Source organism: Amphiprion ocellaris, chromosome 2, assembly GCF_022539595.1.
Source record: "Amphiprion ocellaris isolate individual 3 ecotype Okinawa chromosome 2, ASM2253959v1, whole genome shotgun sequence".
In the NCBI taxonomy this organism is placed as follows: Eukaryota; Metazoa; Chordata; class Actinopteri; family Pomacentridae; genus Amphiprion; species Amphiprion ocellaris.
In genome coordinates, this window is record NC_072767.1 from 30,496,510 (window position 1) to 30,513,366 (window position 16,857).

Sequence of the window (16,857 nt, forward strand, 5' to 3'; positions counted from 1 at the left end):
CAGGCGAAGAAAAAAAAAAACTAGCTCAACCTCTTAAGAGGTTTCCTGACCATTGTAAGACTTAGATGCAGCACCTAAGCCAGATTAATGGGAGAAACCTATACTGAGAGTTCTCTACTGCTCTGCAGAGAAACCATACTGTGTATTTGCCTCAGCATAAATGAGTGCTGCTTTACATTTTGTGACTTGACAATTGCGCAATATTCTTTTTGAATTTTTGAATAGAGTGATTACAAGTGTAATTACAGTAGTCTGAATTAGAAGGTTGTCTGTGGTCTTTATCTTGCTGGATGAGTGAGTGCTGTCAAGTCAATTTTTAGAGTCTTTGAGAGTATAAGGTGGAGTATCTGATTCTGGAGAAAGAGGATTGATATTTAGCTAGTTAACATGTTGCAGAAAAACAGCATATAGCTTTCTTCCAATTCACCTATCTTTATCTGTCGTCATAGTAGATAACTAAGACCGTAGTGTTCCCACACGAAAGACTTTATTGATAGTACAAAGTGTTCAAGTTTCAGTCAAGGTAGCAACGTGCACACTGGCAGAACTAACATGTCTGCATTTGCTAAAGTTGACAGCAGTTTTTTTCAAATTGCACAAAGTTCTGCAAGTGCAGTGGCAGTATTTATTTGATACATATGCATGCCAAACTGAATGGTCCATAGCGAATATTTTTTCAACAAAAATGTGCAGAATTTCATCGCTAATAAACACCAATTTCTTTTGTTCAAGACACACACAGAACAAACAGCTAGTGGACCACGAGAAGATATTTGCTCAATTTCAAAAAGTGTGTTGGATTAGAATCTCATACTCCGCTGTAAGCATTGATTGATTCAGAAAGACAAACAAGAGTTAGAGAAGAACTGACTTGCTACAGTAACTCTGCCACCATAGCACCTTCAAGAAACACAAGACAAACTCCGACTCGTGGGAGACCAGTAGATACTGTGGCTTACACTCATCCTTGCTCATGGTCATATTCCATTACACCCAGTTGGCCTGGGTGTGATCCACATCATCCGTTGCAATGGCCAAACTGATATGACTTTGTTTGAATTGACCTAATCTCTGGTGAGGTGAAAAATTCAGCACAGTCCTTCTCTTTCAGCAAAACCTAACCTGCAGAAGTTCCTTGCTGCTGCCCTTCCCCTGGTTGGTAGGTCCTCGGGTGGGACCTTTTCCTCCTTTCTTCCCTGTCTGTCCTACTCCTCCTTTCCCTGGTTTTCTTTCGTCTTATTTTATTTCTGGTCACAGTATTGTCTCCTATCCTGTCCTCTGCAATAAAAAGGTTGTTCTTTCATGAAGAAGAAAAAATATCGACCACAAAACAATACAGAAAATCTAAGGTAAGGCATTTTTCTCCTGAATATGTACCAGTGGTGGTAAAACGTATCACGCTTGGAGGGTTGGATAAAAGCAGAAGATTCCCAGTCCCCCATCGATATCCTCTTACCTGCCAAGGCCTTGCATGTCTCAGGGGTGTTGGAGATGTCAAGTAGAGAACCAATGGACATGGAGTGTTCGGCTGATGGCCTTTTGCGTGGTGGAGGGAAGGGTGAGATCTCCGTCTCCTTGGTGAGCTGAGCCAGCGTGTCCCTCAGACGGCGACGCTTACGGTTACTGTTGGGGGTGGTGAGGGACAGGAGGGACACTGCTTTCTTCATGGCTGGGCTGTCATTCTGAAGTGCAAAGGGATAAAGCAGATCATTATGTAATGACAAGATAAATACCAAAATAAGAACGCAACAACAAGCAAAACTTTTTTCTTTGCAAATTATGACGGGGGGGGAAAAAAGCAAGAGAAAAAGACCAGCAAGCACAAGCTTTTTACAATTAGTATTTTTTTTTTTTTTTTTTAATACAGGAAAAGTATCCGTTAATTAGAAATATCATCCTGTCATCTATTTCTTATGAAGTTGTATAGATTCTGGGCCATGTTCAGATCTTACAGTATTTTTGCCTGATAAAATGGTTACTGTGTCAAGTTAGGCCATTACAGTCTGTAAATTCTTGCTATGACTTGTCAGGCTATACATTGGTCCTGATCAATCACAGGCTGTCACAACCTGTGTGACATCATCACAAGGAATGGGACAAAGTCTGAAAACAAAAATACAAAAACAATGGCATTTAAAGTAGTGTGCATAACACTGGCTACTATGTGTGGGAAAGCCTTAAAAAAAGCAAAGAAAACTGTAGATCCATCTGTGGGCTGCACCAAGAGGACCAAGAATGGATTGTGTGTCCTGCTCTTATTGTCCATCTAGGAGACTTTGTGGTCATAGTTACATGAGACAAGACGAGAAAATGATTTTTGACAAAGTGTTTTTGTGGGGCTTCATGGGGTATCCAATATGCAGCATTGAATGTCATCCACTATGTTAACACTGCATTGGATAAAAAAAAAAAAAATGTCATGCCAAACACCTATTTTCAGTCCCTACACTCTATATTAGTGGGTAGACTGTTTTTTGTGATGATGATTTGTAGTCTGAGGATAGTGTAATGCTTTCATTTGTGCCATGCATCCTAGAATGTCTATTTTTTTTTTTTTTTTTTTTTTTTTTGCTTTAAGAGTGTGGTAACTTCATATAGGCGCTAAGAAGTAAGAAAGACTAAGAAACTGCCTGCAGTTATGAGATGGAAAAGACATGAAAGATTCAGCATATGGCCTGATGACCAAGTTGAACCTCTGGCTTAAAATGAATAAGAATAAAAAAAAAACTGGACAGTGACAGAAATGAAGCACTGAAGCAGTTAAACATGAATATGAACACTTGAAATATAAGTACTTAATATTTTAAAGCAAATGTGAGAGACAATTTAAAAACATAGTTAATACACCATTTGCAAAAAAAATCCTACACAAACACAAAGATTTATATTATCAATAATGTACTCACCTTCTCGTAGAGGTACATGGACTCTCCCGCTCGAGCGTCCATCTGAATGCTTCCCCAAAACCACTGCCACATAAGAGAAAGTTGTTTTTACTAACCATAGCTTAGAGGTAAGTAGAAAAAGACAACCTGACAATATACACTTTTCTATGATAACCAAAAAACCTGGAGCCACAAAGAAAAGGCCCAATTGATTGCGGGGTTATAAGTAAAGATAAACCACCATACTACTTTGGTTCAACTTATTCATCCACTGGAAAGGGAAATCTATTATTGATCTGTCTTTCTGACAGCACAGATGGAGAGAGGGAAAGCAGAGACAGCATCGATCGAGGTTCAACCTAAACAGAATCCTGATCAGATGATTACTTGGTTTAAGAAGATTCATTATTTTTTTTTGTCTACTGATATTCTCCTGCAGCAAATCTCAGAATATGTCGATTACTTTGCCATTTTAAGACAGTACTTGACCAGCTTCACAAAGGTAATAAAGTTGTCTTTAGAAGGTGCACTAAAATGAACTCTACCCTTTCTGCATTGTACATACATCACTCTGCAGTTCTGTTGAGCTTATCGAAGACATTTAGTGACTTTCAGGGCTCAGAGACCAAATACAAAATCCTTTATTGCCTTTTTCCCCTTATCATTTAAAATTGTAAAACTAAATTTAGAATGTCATTCCATAAAAATTTCCTGTAACATTGAAAATTTTGACCAAAACACATCATCAGAATGCCCAAAACACGACAGGCCTACCTCCTGTTTGACCACAAAGACTTTTTTGGAGGGAGTAAATGGCAGCTCCTTCACTGAGTTTTCCTCCACCACCATGTGTGTACACCTTTCATCTCCAACCTCAAGGTAACCTCCACCTTTCACACAGAGAAACAAGGAGACAATTTATTTATATATATATATATATATATATATATATATATATATATATATATATATATATATATATATATATATATATATATATATATATATATATACACACACACACACGAGTTTGGAGTGGATTTACATTCTTATCAATCACAGAAAATAATCCAGAAAAACACACCAGTCATCAACATCAGTACAAAGAGGCAGAAGTCACCTAGTCAAAAATCACACAAGGACTTGAACAATTTCTCCAAGATGCTTGAAAAAGTCTATGTGCAATGTTTGTTTCAGGGTGCTCACACCAAATCTGATTTACATTTTTTTCTCTGCACTCTGTGTAAAGTTTACACAATAAATAGATTGTTTTTTAATTATCCTCACTGTACTTTTAGTTTTTAAAGACGTGTCTATAAAACACACACTTGTTAAAATGGTTCAGCTTTACTAATGCTGATGTAAGTGTGGATGTCAGAACTGATCCTTCTCTAAACTTCTTTCCCAAACATCAAGTGCACAGTCTGAGCTAGTAAAAGTACCGCAGGGTTGTCTCTTTAGATTTCCCAACACAATCAATCCTGCATGAGACTCTTGAAAAACAATGTGTATGAAATACATTCAGAAGATGTTCTTTTGTCACCTTTCCAAACTAAATGTACAAGAGCACAAGTGTAAGCAGTAGTGTATCCCAATGTTGTAAGCTGATGACATTAGTATTACAGGCTAACAACATAACAACAGGCGAATTAAACCACAATCACACAAACAACTGCTATGTGGTGGCACCAACCATGTTTAAGAGTCCTCTCCTCCATGTTGGTTTTCTCTTCTTCTGAGAAACCCAAAAAACTGAGGATGCAGTCCTGGAACGGAGGCACTTTGAACTCCGTTCGAAACTCTTCTTCGCCTGCATGGAAATGCCTGAAGAAATCAAGGTGGGAGAAACAAGGTCACAATCAAACAATGACATAACTGGGTTTATGTTTTTACATAGACAAAAATCTGTCAGTGAATGTGCTACAGCTCTCTGAAAACAGTCCATTCTGTGAGTGTTACATTTAAAGACAATCTCTTACAATTGTAGATGCAGGACACATTTTTATTTATTGCCATTTTTAAAATTAATATTAGTGTGGTTCAATCTAAAATTTATTTCAAGTATGTCTCACAGGTACAATGAAAAATTTATCAAATGGCATCATAACTGAGATTGATATGAAAACTATATGAATGATATGAGGCATTTTTTATACACACCTGTTATGTTAATGCAGACCTTTATTTTCTTATGAGCACATAAAATATGTGTAAGTACTAATCACTATATTAACTTAGATGGTTTTAACAATCAGTCAGTTTTGGCTGATGTTAGTATTGGTGTTATGTTAATAAGGGACAAGACATTGCATTATATAAAAAAAAATATAGCACATGAATAAAATTATTAGATTCTGATGTTTCCACTATATTTCATGAACTAAATTGTTTTAAAATAGTGGGAAACAACATCACTCACTCAGCATGAAAGTTGACTGAGGTGCTGGAGCTATAAATTATGAAAATAAATGAAAAAAGTATCTTCATATATTTTAACATGAAGATGCCATTTATATTCAAATACACACCTTTAAAAAGACAAACACTGAAATGTCTATATCACTCATTATGTGCTGTTTATAAAGCAGGAGAAGCACACAGCTGTAGATTAGACAGCACTGTAAGAACTATACTATTTGCTATTATGTTGAATTTGAGTGAGTACCAGATAAACATTCGGCCCACAACAATCTAGAATACAAAGCAGTGCTGGTGCTCTAAAATAATGGCCAACCACTTCCAAGATTTCTTAGCTCTGTATTTATCTGTGGGATCCATCAGGCAACGATGGCTGCACATTTACAATTGAAAAACTCAATTTCGAAAACAGTGAGTGTTTCTGAAGTTCCAACATCATTTGTCTTCTTCCTAACAGTCACATCAATTTCAGAGTTGGATAGTACATTTTCTATCATGTCATTGTAGTAATTTAAAACCATCAGTTTAATCATTTTAAATTAGGGCTATTGGAATTATGTAACTTAGAAAATAGAAGGTCTGCCAACCTGAGTAGGCAGCACTTGTTATTTGAGTGAACTAGATTTAGTTAGCATCACATACTGCACTTCTGTGTGTATCAGACTATATTCAGTATTGGTATCCATTGAACAACTTAGATTGAAAAGTCCCTGAATACAACCATTTGTCACAGGTGTTGTTTACATCGTCACTGATTTCTGGATAGTTTGTGGACAGCTTCCTGAAACAAACATTCAGTGCTGCTTAAGAAGTGATACCTAATACTAATGAGGTTAGTGGAAAGTGCTGAACAAGAGCAGTAACCGCCATTTGACAAATATTGAGGTCCAACAAAGAAAACTAACAGAATGAAAGAGGAAAACGTACAACACTTGTTTTCCTCCTGTATTCAGTGAAAGCATCGTTTCACTGAATAGAAACCCATTTGCAGAGAGCAAGCAAAGCAGACAATGGACAAGTTTCACTTTGACTAGCCATTATTGGCTGAAATAACCTGCCAGGCGCATGCTATTTAAACAAGTGAAATCAATAGTCAAGAAGAGCAGCTATGCACCACTGGCAGACTGAGGAGGATAAAACACAGTAGAGTGCAGTAAAGAAAGCCTCAGGTATTCCATCAGTTTAAGTTTAGCTGGAAATCTATCCATTAAAATAGGCTTGGATTAGCACCGACCTTGAGAGTCAACACCTCTCTGCACATTTGTAGCTCGTGGACACTAAGAGGTACCAAAACTGTGAGACCTTAAGGAACTAGTTAAGTTCTTGCAGTAGTCAAATATGATTTTTACTGAGGTATCTTTGTTTAAAAATATTATTGGTTCTGTGTTTTCTATTTACCACATAATGACCAACACAAAGATCAATATTGATGTCTTCCATTTGTAACTTTAAAGAGAAAAACCTGACATACTGCCTAACAGACTTCTATGCAAGCTGCACCAAGAAGGACCAGAAAGCTTTGCAGAGGGTTAAAACATCACTGGGACACAGCTGCTGGCAGTTGATGTTATCTACCAGGCCTGAAGTCGAAGCAGGGTCTCCGTCATTTGTGACTCAACCCACATTACCCACTACCTCATAAAAACTACTCTTCTCTGGTAGATGATTCAGGACAAGGCATGTACACACCACAGAACTGGAAAAAGCAGTGTCTTCCCTAAAGCTGTAAAAATGTCAATCCAAGTCTGACAAACTGTATAATATATTCATGTTTAATTGTTTATAGGGGCCTAATAATTGCTTATTTATTTGAAATCATGTGTTTGCATGGGAGTGCCATTATAAATTTGCTGTCTTGTTCAGCAGAACAATGACAAAAAAGGGTTATTATGTCTTACAAGTATGTTTTAAAAGGCAAAATACAGGACTTAACATTACAGTGAAAACGGGCGTCCTTCAAAGAGTTTTAACTTACACATCATCTCTTCTCTCCCAGGCCTTATGAATCCATGACGGAGTAAGGATGGGAGTCCCCATGCACACCGCCAACTGAGTGATGAGGAGAAGACATAGTAGAAAGGATGAACACAGAACACAAATGAGGTAAAGTGGAACTAAGAGATGAGGTGAGGATAAAACAGTCATAACAAAAACACGGGCACGGCATTCACTCGGACACCCTGAGACCTTGAAATGGTTCCACTCACACTACAACTATCTCCCCAATCTGTTTTCATTACTTTTGATCATCCTGTCACTCTGATTCATAATACAAAATATGACAGGTCAAAACATTTTCTACTTCAAGTACAGGGCAAAAAAAGTGTTTTTCCCTTTTCTAAAATCATACAAAAGCTGCAATTACAAAGTCTGCAAGTTCTTGCTGCACTTTGTCTTGTTTTGCTGGAACGTACTACACCCTGCACCAGGCTTTGAGGAGGAACAGGGCAAACTGATGAGGTGAAGAAGTGTTAAGAAAAAAAAAGGAAATTGTAGAGACGTGAGAGTAAATGAATTAAATAGAAGATAATTGCCAGAGAGGATTTATAAAAGAAAGTATCTGTTCATTTGTGCAGAGAAAAGAATGCTGAATGCCAATCTTCATACACCCATCCATCTATCTTTATTCCTATGAAGGAGGGCAGAACAAAACAGTGGAAGTTGTTGGAATAAACCTTTTAAACCAAGTTTAAAAAGGATCCTACTGGGAATTAAATTACCAGTTTCTGACATCAGATTGAAACAGTCATATTCAAGTTAGCTGGGAAGAGAATTCACATTTGGTTTATTCAAGCAAAGGAGCGAGGAAAATGCTACACTAACAAAAGGAGTAGTGGTGTAAAATAAAACCCCAGATAAGAAATAAATAAATCACAGTTTGTTGTTCCAACTTTTAGAACATGATAAAGTGCTGCTTCCCATTCCTCTGTTGTATGTTGTAATGTTTTAGGTTGATTTCTTTTGTTGGCTCCTTTTCTTTTGGTTCAACATCAATCTCTGTCTTCAGTTCTAGCACACATTTCTATGCCAGCACTGTTCTCATACTGATGGATTGTGGAGATTTTGGGCAGTGCTACCATTATCCTTTATTCACCAGCCCAGCACCAATGAGTAAACGCAGCCGAAATACCACACAAGTATAAACAACATTTATATCGCCATTTTCAGTTCCCTCTACAAATGCCCTCAATAAAAGCTATCAAATGTACTGAAGTAAAATGACAGATATGGTATCATGCACATACACGCACGTTATGAAAAATGAATGATTGTGACCTTGAAAAACAACCCTTAAATTACTATGGTCATCAAATATATGCATTTTAGGTGCTGTTGCCCGTATTTCTTCAACCATCTTCCTAAAACTCACTGGCTCTTTCAATAAATGTCCCATATTTATTCAGCATTCACGAGAAGCAGAAACTGTAAAGCCAGAAAGAGTCATCAGACTTTCAACTTACTGTCCTTGAGCTAATCATGTGGCACCACATGTTTTGTTGGGAAAATTAGCCAAACCTTCACTTATATTTAATCAAAATCTCTTTGTTTGACAAGTCATATTTTAAAAATTGTTTAAAAATATACTGTCCTCTAACTAGATTATGTAAAAAACTAAAAATTCTACATTCTTCATCACAACTGAGCATCCATCAGTGATTCAGCTGTGACCAACAGTCAAATTCTAGGGGTTTTCAGCTGAACTGGGCTGAGATCTATGTCATGCTCACACAAAGCAGATAGAGGAAGGGTGAAAAACCACGCACTTTGTAAAATATCTATTGTAGCTACTATTTTTTAGTATTAGTAACACTGGGAGCACTTAGATAAAATGTTGCATGCATTGATTCCAGTTTTTTTTTTTAATTTTAAAATAAATTATCAAAGAAATTGAACTTTGTCTCTATATGCTGACATTAAGTTCTCTCTATTTCTAGTAATGATTGTGCAGTTTCAATAGAGGTACAGGACTTTATATTGCAGTGAAAAATGAGCCCACAATAAGGAAGAATGTAACAAGAGCACAACACAGCACAGCAGTAACAATGTCAGGTTTGCACAGTATGAAAACAAAAAGTAAGTGTGTACAAACCCTGTATTTTTCTCCATGAGTGGAGTATGCGATGAGATGAGTAACCTTGGTGCTGAAGTCTTTCCGAATGGTCCCACCCATGTGATGAACCAGATTCACCAAGTTTTTCTACAAGGAGAGCAAAGAGCAAGCTTAACACAAATATCAAGGTGGAACATGCCAGACATATATTCTACATATGTAGTTGTTATGCATATGGGACACTATAATGCTCCCTGATTAGGTCATGTTAGCAAATGTGACATGATTCCCACGTACCAAGTATTCCATTAATACTGAATATGTCCAGCAATGCCACATAATGCCATCTAGTAATTAGTTCTTACATAAACGCATAACTTCCCATGTGTTCATTAATGTTTTTATTTTTTTAAAGACAAATATACATTGTGAGTGAGACAAAATTACATTGTAACTACTGTGGTTGAGCAAATACAGTTGCATCACAGTAAGGTGAATTTTAAGTTGATGAGCTCACCATTTCCTCTTTGTTCCTGAAGCCAGTGAAACACAGCGATACGTTGAGCATGGTGGTGGAGTAGAGAGGACGACAAGAAAAGTGTAGAGGCTGTGGAAAAGCCAAGAACAAGAATCGTGAAGTGAAAAATCATTGTATACTTTTAACAATACATGTGCATTATATTATTTATAGCATGCAAAAAGCAAATGTTAACATTAATAGTGGGTCTAGCAACTGGTAGCTTTTAGGTCACATAAACCAATGACATGTTTAAAACTGAAAAATGGCCTAACACTACTTTCCTTGTTATCATGTATATCTTCATGGTGCTCTGTACTGCAGTCTGAATCTGCATACATGTGTACACGGTCTTCAGCTGACAAATGTGCAGAGTGCTTTGTCACGTTGATAGCAGCCACAGTCAGAGCGTATTGTTCGACAATGACGTCTTATGTAAAGTTTGTCAGACAGACAGCACAGCAGGAAGCAGCAGCTCCTGTTCATCATCCTGAGCCACAATGCAATCTTTGCATCGCCCCCCAAAAAACAAACAGACAGCATATTTCCCTGAGCCAGAGTTTCACAGTGAACCTGTAACTATCTGTTAAATTCAAGGCTGAAAAGGTTTCAGAAGCCATGCTTTAGGTGGATGTGGGACAATGCTGTATTGGAGATGTAGAAAAACTAAACTGAAATATTTCTTGATTGCATAATGATGTCTGTGAGTCCAGATTGTGACACAGTTCATGTCCCACATCCTTTGCGTAAAATCAAAATGTTGGGAATCAAAGACTCACCTCTTCCTTCGCAGCACAGTGCAGCACCACAGGAGGCCCAACGATGCGGTTATCACGTTTGTAGAGGTAGCTGTAGTCAGGAGAATCAAAATCTTTGAGGACAAATACCGTCTCAAAATCAGTGTTCTCTCCATCTGCAAACTCCTGGACGTTGTCTGTCATTATGAATGGAGTGTTGATGTCCTGAATCAGAAAAAGAAGAAATTGGGGCGCTAGATTAGTGCACGGCACACTGGTGAAGCAAATGCAACATTTAGAGTCCCTCTGTCAGCATATTAAGGCTTGCTGACCTGGTTAGTAAGGCTGTTGGAGTTTGGTAATTTATTAGTTCTTTGCATTTTTAGCAGATTTTCTCTGTGATAAGCAAAAACAGGGGAAAAAAGAAACAAAGAAAATAAAAAGGTTAATGCTGGCACTATTTTCTATTTACTGTCAACAAATGCCACAAAAAGATCAAAACTAACCACAATTCTCCGTCTCTCAGTATTTCCCAGAAGAAAACAGGATTCTGGCTTCAGACAATACCAATTCATTGTTGTTCGTGGTCTTTGCGAAGGATTTGTTGACAGTCAGAAAATTATGGACTTGCCAAGATTTTCTGGCCATCAAAACCATTTCAAGATCAAAAATTTGTATCATTCTGATATTTAATAAGTAAATTCACAAGAGACGCCCTGGACAAACTGCAACACACTCCGTTCTGTTCCAGCCAAAGACATGCATTACATGTCATATCCCTCTCTCTCACCCAATATTTCCTGTCTGCCTCTTCACTAGTAACTGTCTTTTAAAGGCAAAATATGTCCATAGAATAACCTAAGATTTTCAGTATGTTCCCATCCTCAGAAGTGACAGAATTTGTTGCTTTGAATCAAGGTGCTGACATCAATGGCTTCAATAGCAGAGAGCAAAAATTAAAACGCAACCGAACTATTGGGCTGCCGCTGGGCAGAACTAGCAGGACAGAAGGGAAAAAAACAATCAGGCCACCATTACATCAGCCCATTCAACAAACTACATCTGGAAAAAAAATGTTCCAGTAGTAGGTGACAGAGACAGAAGAAGCAGAAAGCATCAGAAGATTAACAGACACAGTTATTATATTGTTACAATCCACATTATATTTGACACCTGTGTGTTAAAGGAATAGTTGAACATTTGTAAAAACATGCTGATTTGCTTTCTCTCTACAGAAGAAATGAGTAGATACTGTATGAAAAACAGGAAAGGTTTAAATTGGAATAAATTGTTGTTTGTCAGTAGCTAGTCCACATACAAAATTCCAAATGACAAAAAATAATGTGTAATAAATATGTGTAACTTAGTCATCTTTGAAAGAGTTGGTACTGAAAGCCTCTGTTTTGTTTTTTTGTTTTTTTTTTAGCTCTGAACAAAACCTAACTTGCTGTTTTCCTTTGCTTCCAGAGTTCAACTCTGTAAACATATAAAACTGTTAACAATCTCCTCAGACAGAAAGCAAAATAACATATTTCCGAAATTCTGAAACAATTATTTTAACAAGAGATGGCACTCAAAAATCAAAGCTTCTCAGGTACATTGCTGCTTATCATACTACATGTGGTGTGTAGTCAAATGTTTTTGTGTGGAAAAAGCATTCTAATGGGGCAACTGTAGATTGTACTAACAGCTGAAAATTGTCAATTTTCAAATGCCACAAAGCCTTTGACATGACATTTAATAACGCCCCTCAGCCTTGAACTTGTATTGACGTTTGAGTGCCAATCTCTGTCCAAGTTCCTAAATTGAGACATCAACTATGACGTTACATATTTTTATAAGTTCACCGAAAAATCAATTCAATATCAGTGAGTTAGTCATGCACAATGATTAAATGAGTGCCCAGTGTGGATTAAGACTCATGCAGCACTTCCCAAAGCTCCCATCAAAGTGTCAGACAGTCACACACAGAGGCAGACACTGTACTGTACCATATTGACTATAGATTTTATCATCATTTTCTCCTCGGTACCAGCCTCGCCTTCTTTTATCTTTACCACAGGTACCTCCATCACTCTGATGGCCTGTAAAAACCAACCAGCAGGATGTGGATGTCAAACACTGGCATTTGAAAGAGGAACAGAACAAGAAAATATGACTGAGAGGACAGAAGGTTGAGAGAGAATGAGAAACAAAGAAAGGCAGAGACAAATGCACACACATTAACCCCACATGACAAAAAGAGAAGATGGCTGGGTTCAGGAAAGCAGCAAGGAGCGAGTGAGGAAACGCTGGGGCGGGGTCTGTGTCCTTGCAAAGTCTAAAGACAGAGCCTTCAAACAAATATCACGCTCCGGAGGGGGTTGGCTGGGGAGGAGAGGAATTTTCTGTTAAAAATTAATATAAAGTTCAAAGCCCGCGGGAAGGAGGAGGAGAGGAGAAAAAGAAGGACAGAAACGGAAGGGAACATAAAGAAACTGTGCTGGTGGGGGCCTCTTTTCCTGTGGGTTGACTGAGCGACGGCGGCGGGCGGTCAGGCAGGCAATCGGGAGTGCTCTGATGGAGCTGTCGGCAGATGTCTTTGGATGTGGCTGCGCTACAGGAGTGGCAGGAAGAAATAGATGATTTAAGCAAGAAGCCTTCAGAAGTGACAGGGCTCAGGAGAACAGGGAAGGAAGTCATTCTACCAGCACTTAGTCTGCCGCCACGCCTCCAAATCACCTTCATACGGGGCTACTCAAAGACGATGCTACTTCAACTACGCGTCTTACTGGAGCAGACACAAGCATGCACTCGAGGAGAGCCCGGCCAATACGTCTGCTCTGTCTGTCTTCAAAGCAATAATTAAATTCGATAGAGGCCGGTCATACAAAGCTGTGTGGGACATTTATTGTTTCAAATATTCTCTTCCAAGTGGAGCAGATCTTCTGAGTAACTGTTGTATGCAAAACTGGTCTGTACTTGACACAATAGGAAACAAAAAAATCCATTGTGGATTTTGTGAATCCAACTCAAATTGGCAGATCAGTGCCAATATCCAGGCCTGTTCATGTCATTATCCGTTAATCTGCAAAAGATTTTCTTGATTAACAGGTTGGTAACAATATCTTAAAAACATCGCTTTCCATCTGTCTGCTCATCAGTGCCATTAGAACAAAACAGTATTGCACCGGAAACACTCACTCCAGCCAGATCCTTGTCCACCAAGTCCGTGAACCGAATTGTTTTTGCTGCCCAACTGCAAATTTTTGCTGAAGTGAAAAAATTTAAATGAAATTTTAATGCCTTTCCATGTGGACTTCTATAAACAGATGAACAAAAGCACTTCCTTCTGTAATTAATTTAATTTCACAGAACGATCCACTGAACATAGGCTTGTACGGTCTCATATAAACTACCATTCAGCTTCCCTGCTTTCTGCCACCATGTATACTGTGTTTGAATACGTGTGATTTCTCATCTGAGACAGTACCGTAGGAAAAAAGGACATTTTGGCAAATAAGACAAACACTGAATACTAACAAAAACTTAGAAGAACCAAGATTGTCTTTGAAACAGTGCTTCTGAGTCCTACTTGTTAAAGACAGAACAGTGATGTTGGCCAGTTCAGATTGTGGAGGTCAGCCGCCTCAATACATGTCAGAGGATTAGAGTGAAACTTCAGGGTTGACAGACAAATGATTTACCTGCAGTGCTTTGACCAGCGCTCCATTTCTACCTGCTTCTCCCACCAGAACAACTCGTGTCTCCACTTTTGGCAGCATATCTGAGAGAGATGAACACGAATAAAGCCAGTTTGAGCAACGGGGACATGGAAAGAAGATTGACACACACTCAAATACAGAAGAAATGACAGAGACCGATCAAGGCACCAAGTTGTCTCAGGGAGGGAATTTTTGTTCTCATTTTGACTGACAGCCAAGTAATAACATCTAAAATAAGGTTATTGATCTTCAAAACACATTTAAGCTTATTATTTAATGAAGTATCATTTCAAATTGACTACCAGATGCAAGAAACTATTTCTCACTAGAGTTAAAATAAGGAAAGGAAATTAAGAATGAACAAAGTTGCCCAATTATTCTCAAGTTTTAATCCAAAGCCCCTGACCTTCTGCACCCAACTCCTACCCAAAAAATCAAGAGAAAAATCAAATATGTTTTCAGGCTTTCACATTTCGAGCTGTATTCAATTGACTTTAAAAAATACTCCAGCATTCAAAAAAGCAAATTTTACAGAAAAGCCTGTTATTTTTTTCATTTTTACTTGTGGGTTTGAGGTTAAAAAGTTCTTGCAAATTTTGTTTGTTTGTTCAGCAACATTTGGAGCATCTAGAGGTGTATTTTGGCAGTTTATCATTTATGTCAAACAAAAATTCATATGATCCCATAAACCCCACCACCATATCCTCAGAAGCTGGGGCTTGAACTGCACCTGTGGTATAGTCTGAACATAATCCCTGTGCACTGTACAAATCACTGAACGTACTTCAGATGCCAATGTTTCTAATGGTTAAAATAAACCTGCTGCAGAAATGGTTTGAATGAGATTTGAGTTTATCACATTTAGTTAAGGAAAAAGTTATACAGCTAAGATCATATTATTAATTCATTTTTGATTTTATTTTTTATTCCAGCACAGTTATTGATTATCTGACAATTACAGCAGTTATTAATTATTGAACAGTCATAAATCCAGTGCCTGCAAAAAAATCATGTCACAGTGAGAGGTGATCATTCATGCAGAGTAAAGGCAGACCATCACAGTTTTACTCTTAGCCAATGCTGTACATTTGACACATTAATACTGTGCTAAGTTCATAGAAAACAATATTACTCAATTTCTTGCTCATCACAAGTCAAAATAAGATTTACTGATAGACAAAAAATAAAGAGGGAGATGGTTAAAAAGATAATGTGACTAAGTTCACTATCAATGTTGCATCGAGTTATGATGGTACTCACATTCGCTGACAAACTTGTTGGCCAGTTTGGACACCCAGTGTAACTACAGTTCAGCTGTGGTTCAGCTAAACCTATGCTCATTTTAATGGAGTAATTTGGTCTAGTTTAGCCTAGAGCTGCATCTTAAATTGAAAACTAATGAATGTCTTGTTTCGTTCAAGCATGTTTCGCTGGTTCCTCTGTCCTCATATCTCCTTGTTGCCTCAAAGTATGAGGACCTCAGACACAAAAATAAGACTTAGGGTAGGAAAATACGGAGACAAAGAAAAATAAAAAACACCCTTCATATACATAAAAAAAACACACACCAATAACTGCACAGAAAATACTGAAGCCATAAAACAGCAACCCTGCAATAAATCCTTTTAGGAAGTGTTGATTCAACATTAGCATCGAGTGGCTGGACTCTGTGTTTAATTGCAATATCCTGAGAGGTATTTCTTACACTTTGTCCATGCATTTACCATCAATTAGGGTAGACTACATGACTTTTTTTTTTTTTTTTTTTTTTTTTTTAAAAAAAGCTTTCGGCCTACAGGTCACAAGCATATCAAAGGAAAGCACCTTCAAACTGTTGTCAACAAGATTCCTTTTATAAAAACGAAATGTAACCTTTGTGAAGGTAGGATTTCTTGCAGTATCAGTTTTTACTTAGTATATCTAACACACTGGCAAGTGAGTGTAGGTGTAAGAGGGAATGTATAGAATAAGTAAAAGATCAAACTGCAGTTTTAATAACGTTCAAACTTTATTTTCTGTGTCTGCATCATTTTGGAAACTCTAACAGTGCTTTGTTTGCCTTTCTGTTAAAGTAAAAGCCTTTCAGCTTGCAAATATGCAGGAAACCCCTCATTTTTGAACAATGATGGGTATTTTCTACACTGAAACTGAAAGCTGCAGCTTTGATTTATAGACAGCAGCAGCTTGTTTTAGGTATTTAGGTAAAGGAGGAGAAAGGAATAAAGAGAAAAGAGAAGTAAAGAGCATGACTCTTGTAGACTGACCTTCCCCATCTTCACATGTCATGCCCAGAAATACATGGTCCTTGGTGGTTTCAGCAATCCTTGAATCATAGACCGAAGAATCCACCAACAGACTCCGAGCTGTCCCTAAAGTCACTATGCTGCTGTCAGCCATGGCAGGAACCTAAGGAGGCACCAAACTGTCCAAACTATCAAAAGTTACAGGGAATGAACAGAGAGAGACACAGAGGGAAAACACAACAAGGTAGAAAAGAGAGGAGTATAGCAACAAGAAAAATAAGGAGAAGAATTCAACTGTCAAA

At 37.8% G+C, this 16,857-nt stretch overlaps 1 protein-coding gene across 7 annotated transcripts in view; it reads right to left on the reverse strand.

Moving 5' to 3' along the window:
* ect2 (epithelial cell transforming 2) overlaps window positions 1-16,857 on the reverse strand; it is a 43,031-nt gene that overhangs the window by 25,153 nt on the left and 1,021 nt on the right. For 2 of the 7 annotated variants that reach the window (XM_023299220.3, XM_055005416.1), the window contains exons 2-12: window positions 16,577-16,743; window positions 14,295-14,374; window positions 12,600-12,692; window positions 10,651-10,833; window positions 9,872-9,961; window positions 9,394-9,501; window positions 7,279-7,352; window positions 4,579-4,709; window positions 3,660-3,775; window positions 2,907-2,969; window positions 1,457-1,682 (exon numbers count right to left, since the gene is read on the reverse strand). In XM_023299220.3, coding sequence (XP_023154988.2) covers window positions 1,457-1,682; window positions 2,907-2,969; window positions 3,660-3,775; window positions 4,579-4,709; window positions 7,279-7,352; window positions 9,394-9,501; window positions 9,872-9,961; window positions 10,651-10,833; window positions 12,600-12,692; window positions 14,295-14,374; window positions 16,577-16,709 — 1,297 coding nt within the window. In that variant the 5' untranslated portion in view covers window positions 16,710-16,743. Of the gene's footprint in view, window positions 1-1,122; window positions 1,279-1,456; window positions 1,683-2,906; window positions 2,970-3,659; window positions 3,776-4,578; window positions 4,710-7,278; window positions 7,353-9,393; window positions 9,502-9,871; window positions 9,962-10,650; window positions 10,834-12,599; window positions 12,693-14,294; window positions 14,375-16,576; window positions 16,744-16,857 lie in introns of all 7 variants that reach the window. The other 5 variants (XM_055005414.1, XM_023299237.3, XM_023299187.3 and 2 more) reach the window with 4 other exon arrangements.